The sequence below is a fragment of the Schistocerca gregaria genome, chromosome 1 (assembly GCF_023897955.1).
Source record: "Schistocerca gregaria isolate iqSchGreg1 chromosome 1, iqSchGreg1.2, whole genome shotgun sequence".
Classification (NCBI taxonomy): domain Eukaryota; kingdom Metazoa; phylum Arthropoda; class Insecta; order Orthoptera; family Acrididae; genus Schistocerca; species Schistocerca gregaria.
The window spans coordinates 331,690,457-331,702,896 of NC_064920.1; the positions used below are offsets into that span (position 1 = coordinate 331,690,457).

General features: G+C 42.2%; 1 protein-coding gene across 1 annotated transcript in view; it reads left to right on the forward strand.

Annotated features, from left to right (window-relative positions):
- LOC126290925 (forkhead box protein L1-like) overlaps positions 1 to 3,182 on the forward strand; it is a 63,498-nt gene extending 60,316 nt beyond the window's left edge. Inside the window, exon 4 of the mRNA XM_049984957.1 lies at positions 1,885 to 3,182. Within this exon, the coding sequence (XP_049840914.1) occupies positions 1,885 to 2,007 (123 nt within the window). The 3' untranslated portion in view covers positions 2,008 to 3,182. The remainder of the gene's footprint in view (positions 1 to 1,884) is intronic.
- The last annotated feature ends 9,258 nt before the right edge of the window (positions 3,183 to 12,440 follow it).

The following is a 12,440-nucleotide window of genomic DNA, read 5'->3' on the forward strand; positions in this document are numbered from 1 at the left end:
AATGCTTTAAAATAACGAGATTAGTCACAGTTATTGTTTTCCCGGTCATTCAGAATCAACCGTATACTCATAAGTTTCGTTGCTGTACGTAAAGTAATGAAGGAAAATTTCGAGTAACTTACTTCTGACGTGAGTATGACTCTTTCACGATAGCTTTACAAAGTAAAACAAACATCGAAGACTGTTAGATACAATGTAACCAAACACAATAAACGATGCCATTAGTTACATGGGAAAGCGTTAATTCCAAACTAAACAGATCCCAACTATGCTATATACAGGTTACAAAAAAGTATGGCCAAACTTTCAGGAAACATTCCTCACACAAAAAGAAAGAAAATATGTTATGTGGACATGTGTCCGGAAACACTTACTTTCCATGTTAGAGCTCATTTTATTACTTCTCTTCAAATCATATTAATCATGGAATGGAAACACACAGCAACAGAACGTACCAGCGTGACTTCAAACACTTTGTTACAGGAACTGTACTGTTCAAAATGTCCTCCGTTAGCGAGGATACATGCATCCGCTCTCCGTCGCGTGGAATCTCTGATGCGCTGATGCAGCTCTGGAGAATGGCGTACTGTATCACAGCCGTCCGCAATACGAGCACAAAGAGTCTCTATATTTGGTACCGGGGTTGCGTAGACACGAGCTTTCAAATACCCCCATAAATGAAAGAGGGTTGAGGTCAGGAGAGCGTGGAGGCCATGGAAGTGGTCCGCCTCTACCAATCCATCGGTCACCGAATCTGTTGTTGAGAAGCGTACGAACACTACGTACTGATGTGCTCGATGCTAGTACTGTAGAGCAATGAGTCGCATGTCAACACAAGCACCGAAGTCAACATTACCTTCCTTCAATTGGGCCAACTGGCGTTGAATCGAGGAAGTACATTAGATACTGACGAAAGTAAAATGAGCTCTAACATGGAAATTAAGCGTTTCCGGACACATGTCCACATAACATCTTTTTTTTATTTGTGTGTGAGGAATGTTTCCTGATAGTTTGGTCGTACCTTTTTGTAACACCCTGTATATTTGCACTAAGCTCGACTCTCAATAATATTGGTACTCTTCTGCACATGTGAAAAATGCTTTTTCGGCGTGATAACCTACACGCACCCTACAACTGCCAGGGGAAATGGTTGGTTCAAATGGCTCTGAGCACTATGGGACTTAACATCTATGGTCATCAGTCCCCTAGAACTTAGAACTACTTAAACCTAACTAACCGAAGGACATCAAACAGCACCCAGTCATCACGAGGCAGAGAAAATCCGTGACCCCGCCGGGAATCGAACCTGGGAACTCGGACGCGGGAAGCGAGAACGCTACCGCACGACCACGAGCTGCGGACCAGGGGAACTGTTCCACAGTTTAGCAAATACTACATTTGCTGTAGACGCCATCCACGCCAACATACTTCAAATCGAAAAGGGCTAAGAACGTGCTTCTCTGAAAGGCGTCTGCTGCAGTTATATAATTTTCATGCCACCAGCGAATTTCCTTTGCGCGGACTACGCTGTTAATGATTCCCCAATAACATAAAAACTGGATTTGTCTTGCTTAACCAAAACTTCTCTCGTTCTGTGGTAGTAAGTCATTCGCCTTTTTAAGCATAAAAGCTGATAATACGTAAAAGTAACGCACTATAACCGGAGATAGTCATTTTGTAAATCACATACACACAAAATACAACGTGAAACACATTGTTTGTCGTTTGCTTTGAATATTATGCTCAAAAACAGAAACTTGTGCTCTAAATTACCTTACTTGCCTTTTTCATATAGAGGTTGAAAAATAACTTGTTTAGTGTCTGACGCTGCTAGTAACTTTCTTAGAAACTTTCAGGAAGTGACTCTGACAAATTCTTTTACAGGCAATCAACAGTCCCCACGACCAGTTGCAGAAGGATGAAGCTGGCAGCCCCACCTCAGGCCAATTCAGCAAATCAGCGCTTTTCAGAATAGAAAATCTCATCAGGAAAACATCTCCTATGTGACAACAACTAATTCGTTGTGAGTGGGTGTTCGTGCCAAAGCTGCCACATGTTACGGGGACGTGAACTGTAGCAGTGTAGAGTACAAAGGTGGACAAACATGCAATTGCAAACTTCACAAGCGTACTTCTTAATGCATTTGGTGCAAGCATGCTTGAGTCGATACAGGTAATCTTACACAATTATCTAAACTGTGAAATCTGTTGCACAACTGCTCGATATTCCGTTACGAAAATTTGTGAAACCTTACCGACAAGTTTATGTTTGCACCTGGGAACCAACTATTTGCAGGCTTGTAGTAACAAACGTCAATTGTGAGGTATTATTCGCAGCAGCAGCAACATCACGTGGAAAGACATGCAGAAAAGTTGCTGGAAGAATTTATTCAAAAGTGTGAAATTCAGTTTTGTCTCCTGAGCACTAATTCGAAAGCAATAACGAAAAGAAAGATGCACTTATGCAAGCCATGACTCAGGTAACCTTACGTTTGAAATTTTCATAACACTTTTTGGTAACAATAATCGGTGACTGCTTGTGTTATAGATTCGTAATTGTATCCTCCTTCGTACTCGAAGGAGTTACAGTACAGAGTCAGATGCTTTTCTTTATTAGACCTGGGCTAACTACACCAGTCACGTGGATATATTTTCAACTCATGAAGTTAGTAAGGAATAAGTCCTTCTCTTCATTAAGTATTTCTTACATCGTATGTATCCAGTTTCTTCTTTTTTGCATCGCAAGAGCAGAGCCGCCCAGAGCATGCACACAGTTGTCTTCACAGCTCTATGTACTTCAGTCATAAATTGGTCTTTATAGAAACACGCTTGGACTGTGACGAGGTGAAAGACATGCAAGTGTGGTATATTTTATTATTCTTGGTAATCTGCCTTACAATTACTAGTGTAACCACCTTAAATCACCAGTTGTTTCTTCTGTAACAGGCGAGGGAAGTCATGCACGGGAGATAACACGTGTTATAAACCACTGGCACACCTAACAATAAGTGAAGTACTGTAAAAAATGTGTAATATTTATTGTTCATTGTAAATGGTAGCAATGACATTTTTCGATGTTTATGCTGAAAACAACTATGTCCCATGACAATTTTTGTATATATGCAATAATGCATTAATTTTATACATATAATAAAAGTGTAGCAAGAATTTTTATATTATAACGAATACAAACTTCTTATTGAGATTTTTTAAGCTTACCATGTAACACGTTTGCATGCTAAAGTGAAACCACTTGGTACCCACTATTATTTCAACTCGGAATGACTATCTACAGTCAGTCCACAGAAAGAATATAAAGATCAGATTTACTGCTCCCTAGAAGCAAATTCCAGAACAACATGACATCTACACTTGAATCTTGGAGGGAGTTATCAATAATCGCAACAAACATGACCCTTCGCCACACACCGTCAGGTGGCTTGCGGAGTATGGATGTAGATGTAAATGTAGATGACAGCTTTTTGAGGGCCCAGACCCGTATGTCAGATTTAGTTCACTTCGCTAATGACGAGTACATTCTGGTTTACAGGACCCATCAGTAAGAGTATTATTGTTGCTCAGCTCAGTTCATCAAATCAATACTAGAAGTAAGAACAATTTTCGCATAGAAGTATTTATTTTGGCCCAGAAAGTGTACACTTTCAGGAAAACGTATTTTCAATAACTTTCCAGCAGCCGTAAAAAGTTCAACTACCAATAAAGTTCAATTTAAGTGAAACCTAAAATACTCCAACTTCTCCTACTCTCCAACTCCTCCTAATCCATGACGAATTTCGTAGTAGAGCAGACTGATGTGCATATATTATTAACATCAAATAATGTACTACGTAAAATATGACTTCTGTACAACTGTAAATACGTATTATAAGCTGATTTTCTCTTTAATGATGCAGCTCAATATATTGTACGATTGCATATTTTCTGACAAGTCTCTTATTACCTTTGAAATGGAAATAAGTTTAAGATTTTGGACTTATTCCACATCCACGATTACCATCTCACTAGGCTTCTGTGGAAGGTAAGTTAGTACATCTTTTCCTCTGTCAAAATTTATTGTGTATCGCCATTTTATAACACGTTCTACATCCTCGAGGATCTCCTCACTATGGATATGCTGAACAAAAAGTTTATCTAATCTAATTTGCAAAATTGATAATAAGGGGAAATGCAACTAAATTTCCTAATCTCAGCTGTAGTATTTGTTGCACTGACTGGTGGCAAGTTAGCTCTATGTGCAGATCTACGATCAAGATGTGTCATGTGTCCATCGCAGTAGTTCTAGTGCGGTTCCGAGTCCAATTAGTTGTAAGCCCTCGCTACGCTTCAGATGAATGAGATGTTGAAATACGATGTCGAAAGTCAGACATACACGCCTAGTACTCGCACTTTTTTAAGCTTCGGCTGATTAATACTCAATCCTTCAACAGTCTCTATATTCCTAGATGCCCTGAATGCTTTCGACTCTGCGCATTACTGCAGTAGACATTAAAATGGTTCAAATGGCTCTGAGGACTATGGGACTTAACTGCTGAGGTCATCAGTCCCCTAGACATTGGAACTACTTAAACCTAACTAACCTAAGGACATCACACACATCCATGCCCGAAGCAGGATTCGAACCTACGACCGTAGCGGTCGCGCGGTTCCAGACTGTATGGCCTAGAACCGCTCGGCCACTCCGGCCGGCTGCAGTAGACAGTTAACAAAGGTGAGGAGCAGGTTCTCAAATAAGTACCTGGCTCGAAGACGTTTTGAAGAAAGAACGAAGTGCACCGGGAAAGTGTGACAGGACCGTTTCTGCTCTCCGTGTACATAAACGATCTATCGTATAAGTTGGAAAGCGGTATGAGGCGGTAGGTTTTACTGGTGACGCTGTATATAGGAATGTATCCTCGTTGAGTGACTGGTGAGAGAGTGAGAATGAGTTGGACAGTTAGTTGATTAGTTCTGTGTTCCGCAGTTTTTATTCAGGATAAAGATGTGGAACATGTCAGCTGAACAAAATATTGCAGGGTACATCAAAATATTTGTTTTTACATGGTTAAATAATACACAAAATTTCTATTGGTTCCGATAAATGAAACTTACGTTAAAATTAAAAAAATGTAAGTTAATGCAGATGAGTAGAGGAATATTGCATAATGTTAGAACACATTATTAAGGTATGATGCTTGACTGAGTCACGTCAAGAGTGTAACGTTGGGAAAGGATATGAAATGGAACGAGTTAGGGAGGAATGGTCGATTATGCATCATTGAAAGGGTTTTCGGTACATTTACCGCACATAAAAGGCAGATCATGTACAGATCGAGTCGCAACCAGCTCCTGCGTGCTGGGACACCTACCACGTCGAATTACAAGAAGATAATGAATCAGTTCAGAAACGTGCTGCTATATTTGTTACCGGTCGGTTCGAACGGTACTAGATGGTGGAAAAAATACTCCGTGAGCCTGGATGGAAAGTAGAGAATCTAGAGGAAATCTAGAGAACCAGGTTTTGCGACAGACAGCAGAGCGACAGATCGTTAGGAGAACGTGGGATCAGAGCCCATACTCGCAAATATTTTTCCATTGCTTCATTTGCCGGTGGAAGAGGAGAAGACATTACGAGCAATGGTACAAAGTACCCTCCGCCATGCGTTGTAAATGGTCTTGCGGAGGATAGACGTAAATGTCAATATGGAAGTCTGCACCTTTCAGTTAAGGCGCCAGTCTACGCAGTGAATCAACACAGCAGCGCATAACCAATCCCATCCCTCATACTCTAGGCATTGTACTTTTATTTTCGGGTTTTCGTGGTACTTAAGATTATTTTTTGTAATATATCCTAGACAATGACCACAAGAGCTTTTTCATGATTTGGTTGCTAATCAGTTTCGATCAAAAACGAACTTCTTCAAGTCAGTCAAGGAAACACAAAATGGAAGTGAAAGCAGATCAGTGACTAATAATTGTTAGCAATCCCAGCTATCAACAGCCTGAAAGGACTACAAGGAGACAAACTGAATAATATTGTCGTATGACAAAAACTGGTGTTAATGGGACGGTATTTTTAAAAATCATAAAATTCACGGCAAAAGTGGCACCTCAAGAAAGTAAAATACACAGTTAAACTGAAGGATAAAATGAAATGATCGTATGGCACTTATTGGCCGGGATATCCCCTCCGGGGTTCGGCCGACGTATTGCAAGTCTTTTTAGTTGACGCCACTTCGGCGACTTGCGTGATGAATATTATGCGTGAACCGTACGGTGGGACCATTATCGGTGTACTGTACTAACAGCTAAGGCACGAGCAATCCGAAGGAACTTGAGATCAAAGACTCTTGTAAATACTACAATTTAAGGCTTCTGGATTATGACTGTTGATATTTATAAAAATATCGGGAATACGATAAATAGATATTTAAAAAGATCATTATAGGCCTTCGACATTCCAAAGAAATTTATTGATCTACCGACGAGGAATAATATCGATGTACCGGCCAAGAAAATATCGGCTGCACATTGTAAATATATTGCCCGTTTTAGAGCTGTATATTTAAGTATTGATTTATTAATAGATATTCTTTACATCAAGAAGCTAGCAGCCCGCTATCCACCTTACAGCAAGAACTGAAGGGAAAATGACTCAAGTTCTCGCTTGTCGATAGCCACTTTGCTAACAATGCTAACTGCAGGTAAGTGGAACCATAAAAGCTTTCTGATGGGTCCGTCGTTCGGTTTCCTCATGTATCTGATTTATCTGGAACGCTTCACGTCGACTTCCTTGTTTTTTGGTTTTTTTTTTTTTTTTACATTTCTGCAAACGCCAGCGACTTAACAGCTGTAGTGTCCAAATTGCGTAGTGAAGTTGAACGTTGCAGTTTCCGTTGGTAGCGCCGAGTGCCGATTACGTCAGCATTTCCCCTCAAACTTCTCCGACCTCCGCAAAAACCAGTCTTATCATTTAGATTTTTATTCGTCATTTTCCTGTATTTGAAGAATGCCGATGTTGAGAAGTGGCACATTACTTGCGTTATAAACTGTTTTTTAACGCAGCTTATGTGCTGCTTCTTCGCATCGGATGATTATTCTATTCACACTGTCAACACCCCTCCCCCTCCTCCTCCCCCCCTCCCACCCCCAGTGCAATCGCACTGCTTTCCACAGTCAAAGAGAAAGACGTGATGAAAGCTAAAAAAGTAGTAAGACAAGCATGCATAAAATTATGTTCTACTACAATTTCAAAAGAACAGCTTCAAATATTTATCAAAAATTGCGAAAAAAATATAATGTAAAATAAAAATATCGACACCATAAATTGTCATTTAGATATCAATATATCATTACGCCGATCGAAAGAACGTCGCCGATACATACCGCCATCCTTTGCAGAAAATGCCGATACATCGATATTTTATCAGCAAGTCTGTCTGGATCGCTAGACGCTATCTGATAAAAAAAAAAAGTATCTGGACACCTATTAGTGGACATTGATATGAGGCATACCCAGACTTCGCCTTTATGGCGGTTTGGAGTCTGCTGGAGACATTTTCTCTACGGTGTCCGGATATCTTCTTCAAGAGCTGAAACTAGAGAAGACAATCGTGCTGTTTGATGCTGGGATCAGGAACAAAGTCGGCTTTCTAACTCACCCAAAAGGGATTCTTTTGGGTTCAGGTGTACAAACTCACGATTACTGACGAAGGGTTGGACTAGTTTCTGGCGTTTGCCCCTATTACTTTGACGCTCTAGTGGAGGAAAAACGTGTACGCCCTATGTCTGTGAACTATAGAAACTGTGTTCCGTATGCTATCATATTTGACCTAGAATGAGATTTTCACTCTGGAGCGGAGTGTGTGCTGATATGAAATTTCCTGGCAGATTAAAACTGTGTGCCCGACCGAGACTCGAACTCGGGACCTTTGCCTTTCGCGGGTTGCTGAGAACGTCAACTGCCTATCAGTACACCCAAGTACCTCACTTCGGAGTCTATGCATCTCCAGATTTTGATCAGGATGGTAATGTGTGCAGACTTAGTTGTCAAACTATGATAGTATTTTACTAGCTGACGTACAAACGAATTCACGTCCCCTTAATTACGGATCAATTGTCCTCCCCCGTGGAAACCAAAAGAACGATGAGCATAAGTTAGATTTGTTGGAAATTATTCTGAATAAATTTCTCAACTGTAAGAATTAAGCGTGGCAGTGAAATTTAATTCAGAAAGCTAAACAAGTGCTTTAACAGAAATTGAATTTTGAAAAAAGCAAACATGAACTGCAACTATTATTGTACATTAATTGACCTGGAATTTCTATTGTTTAGATTTCTGATGATGTTTGTCAATTTTATTGCTGTGCAAAGTACTTAGTTTTATCGTTTTATACAGTACTATACAAATGACAGACACTTAGGCCGAAACGCACATCTCGCTGACACCAAGCTAACAGGTAGTTGTCTCCCATGCTTACCGCATACATTTACTCCGTCTTCAGGCCACAAGTGGCCCATCGGGACCATCCGACCGCCGTGTCATTCTAAGGTGAGGATGGAGATAGGAGGGGCGTGTGGTCAGCACACCGCACTCCCGGCCGTAATGATGGTTTTCTGTGACCGGAGCCGCTACACCGCATACATTGTGTTTACAAAAATGTACCCTGTATTGCTGTAAGAGGTAACATTGGTCAAATCTAGAAGAAAAGTTCCTAGAAATGTGTGTTCGGAAACTAATGTATGTTAAGATATGGGCTGTTTTACTTGTGAGGAGTAATGTGTAGTATTTGATGCTGTAGGCAGAATTCACAAGAGATGACACAGTATATTACCACATTATTCACATGTGACACACGCAAATACTCAAGCAAACAAGGTGGTGAGGCATCAGAATCTCTTCACTATCAATGTATGGGCAGGAATTGTTAGTGACAAACTCGTAGGGTCAGACATTTTACCAAAGAGATTAACAGATTTCTGCACTATGAATTATCAGTGCTTTTGCAAAACGTTACTCTTGCATAAAGACAATGGCTGTTGTTTATAAACGATGGGGTGCCACCCCATTTTCTACGAATCACGCGACAGTACCTCACTGTATGACTTCAAGGGCGGAGGATTGGTCGACGAGGTCCGGCAGCATGACCTCCCCATTCACCAAAACAATGTGCAGTCTTATAGAAAAGGTCGTCTAAGAGTTCTTCTAATACTTTGGTAACTTTTTTTTTATCTTCTGTGAACCACTTCTGACACTTGACTGTGAGTCTATGATCTGATCTGGTTTCACATGAAAATAAAGAAAAATTCCTACAGCATCATGATAATGTGTCTACCCTCTTGATTTTATTCACTTATCTTCGCCTCTGGAAATAGAGGAGCCTTCGTGGCCTTACAGTCTGTCATACTGAATTTTTCCAGTACTTCCCTCACATACTGTTCCTGACATGGAACTAGTCCATTCTCTGTTTTCATTATTTGTGTCGCTAGGTACGAATCTGGATTTTCTGCCACAGGCATCTCAAAATTCTTCTCAGGTTTCTACAGCATGTTTTCAATTTTCTCCAGGTCTTTCCCTATACTGATTACTTTGTCAACATGTATAGTTTAAAATATGTGTGAATTCCTACGGGTCCAAACTGCTGAGGTCACCAGTCCCTAGACTTACACACTACTTACACTTACTTAAGCTAAGGACAAAACACACACCCATGACCGAGGGACGACTCGAACCACCGGCGGGAGGGGCCGTACGATTAATGACATGGCGCCTCTAACCGCGCAGCCACTCCGCCTGACAACATGTACAGTCTTGTACATTTCTTCTGTTACACATTTATATGTGCATTAACCGCCTTCAGCTGGATTAGTCCTCCTGTTTTTTAGGATATCAGTCACAGTTTTATTCCATGTGGGTGGAGTCTGTCTAAGGCCATACAGTGTTTTCTTCAAAACTCAACTTTTTCCAGCTTTGTATGCTTCAGGTATCTCAACTGAAAATCTCTTCATCCAATTTCCCATAGAGACTGCACTCTTTGAACAGATATCTAATATTGGGCTGAATAATTCCTTGAAATATATAACCTTTTCATGACTTCCAACCTGGCCTTATGTTCACCATCTTCTCTAACTTCAAAATCCATTGACTTGAAAAGAACTCTTTCCCTTTTGCCTTCTTTGGATTCGTCAACTACCATGTGTCATTTTGTTCAGATGACTTCTTTTTTTCTATTGCTGTTATTCAGTTTTCTTTATCTGGATCAATAACAGTAAAGATGTGTAGTTCATGAACGAACTAGTTTCAAATGAACTAGTCTGAGCAAGTAACTGCTCAGATATTTATTTATTTATTTTTGTTATTGAACTTCCGTTCTTTTACTCCTGTCTTCCCTACCTCCTGGAAGTTAGAAAGCACATGCACGAAAGTATCCCCTTTGATACTAAGAACGCTCCGCTACCAGAACCTAACCGTCCATAATTCTCAGTTCCTGACGATGAACTGTGCAAATTGCATATGGTCAGAAGACCAAAACCGTGCCGGCCACGGTGGCCGAGAGGTTCGAGGCGCTTTAGTCCTGAACCGATCGACTGCTACGGTCGCAGGTTCGAATCCTGTGTGTGACGTCCTTAAGTTAGTTAGATTTAAGTGGTTTTAAGTCTATGGGACTGATGACTTCAGATGTGCTTAGAGCCATTTGAACCATCGACGATGCAATGGACGTTCCGTCTGTCTCTGCTACACCCCTGCCGGAGGCAATACAAATGAACGGCGACTGTCAGCAGGCACAAGCTGTCTGCCCCGACCCCATGGTTGTTGATCATGGAGCTGTACCTACCTCCACCGTTCTGTCATCTGGTCACATGTCGAATGACAGCTGCCCGCCATCCGACATGGAACAGCATGTTAGGAAGCAAACGGTCGCCGAGGAAACGGAAGAGACAACGCCGTACCCCTTCTGATGTCTGCGTCTATCGGAAGTCTGCACAGGATGACGACCCTGCTGCTGATGGTGCGTTGTCCTCTGATGCCCTGACACCTGACGACGCGACGTCCATCCATGCCTCCATTTCCAGTCAACATCCAGCTCCAGACACTGACCTTCCCCCGCCTGCGTTTGATGTGCTCGCCTCCCATTCTGTGTCTGACGCCACCCGTGAGCGCACCTCTGATACTGTTCCACTGAACTGGCCCGGTGGCACGCCTGTCTCCTGGGCGGATGACGTCAATGCTGAGGATGAACACTCTGGACGTGTACACAGCGATGGACCCCACTTGATGTGCCCTTCTGGGGGGGGTCTAACAGGGAGTTCCCTGGCGATGACAGTTTTCCAGACTTATCGCATAGCCACGGTCAATGTCAACACTGCTCAAACAGTCCACGGGTGTAGTAGACGTAGCTTCCCTTGAGGAGGTGCATGTTGCAACTTTCTGTGCTCCCCATTGTTTTACAGCCCATGTCTCTCATACTTCCATCCTGGTAGTGGAGTGGCGATCCTCTTACGTGAATGTAATCTCACTGATCCAGTTGTCCATCTCCCTAACGCCAGAGGTACGGCTCTCACGTTCAGTGGCGTCAGGATCATCAATGTCTATGCACCATCTGATTCGTGTAGCCGCCGTGATAATTCCACCTTCTTCTCCGAGACAGTTGGCAGGATGCATTGATCATGAGAGGCAATTTCAACTGCACCCAGGCACCCAAAGACCAACTACCAGATCACTCTCCATTCACGGCGCTAGCGACAATTCTCCAGCACTTCAGACTAGAGGATTCTTGGGAGCAATGCCCGGGGCTTACAAATTTTACTAGACATTGTTCCAGCTGACTCAATCGTGTTTGCATTTCCTCGACATTGTCAAATGTTCAAAATTGTTCAAATGTTTGTGAAATCTAATGGGACTTAACTGCTAAGGTCATCAGTACCTAAGCTTACAGACTACTTAACCTAAATTATCCTAAGGACAAAAAGCACACACACCCATGCCCGAGGGAGGACTCCAACCTCCGACATTGTCAATAGGGCGCAGGCTGCCGAAGTCTGGTCATGACATGTCTGCGCCATCAATCTGCGCCGGCAGCTCATCGAGACTACGTGAACAGCTTGTAGTCGACGGAATGACACCTTTCAGTTTGCCCTGTCTTGGTGAATGCTCTGTGCAAAGCCTGCTCTCCGCAAGACCTTAATTCATTACGTAAGAGAGGTTGCGGCTTGGCGGTGACGCACTCAGGAATTCTGTTTCACCGTTTTCCAGGAATATACTGTTATGCCTCATTCACCAGAGCGCCGGGCGATGGCGAATCGTGCCAAGTCACAGCTCACGTCCCACTCTCGCCGCCACCTTGAAGGAGCTATGTTCAGGGTGCGCACACACGATGGGTAAGTGCAAGAGCGTTCTTCTATGTATCACGTTACAGCAGAACGTCGCCACTGTCGGAGGAATGT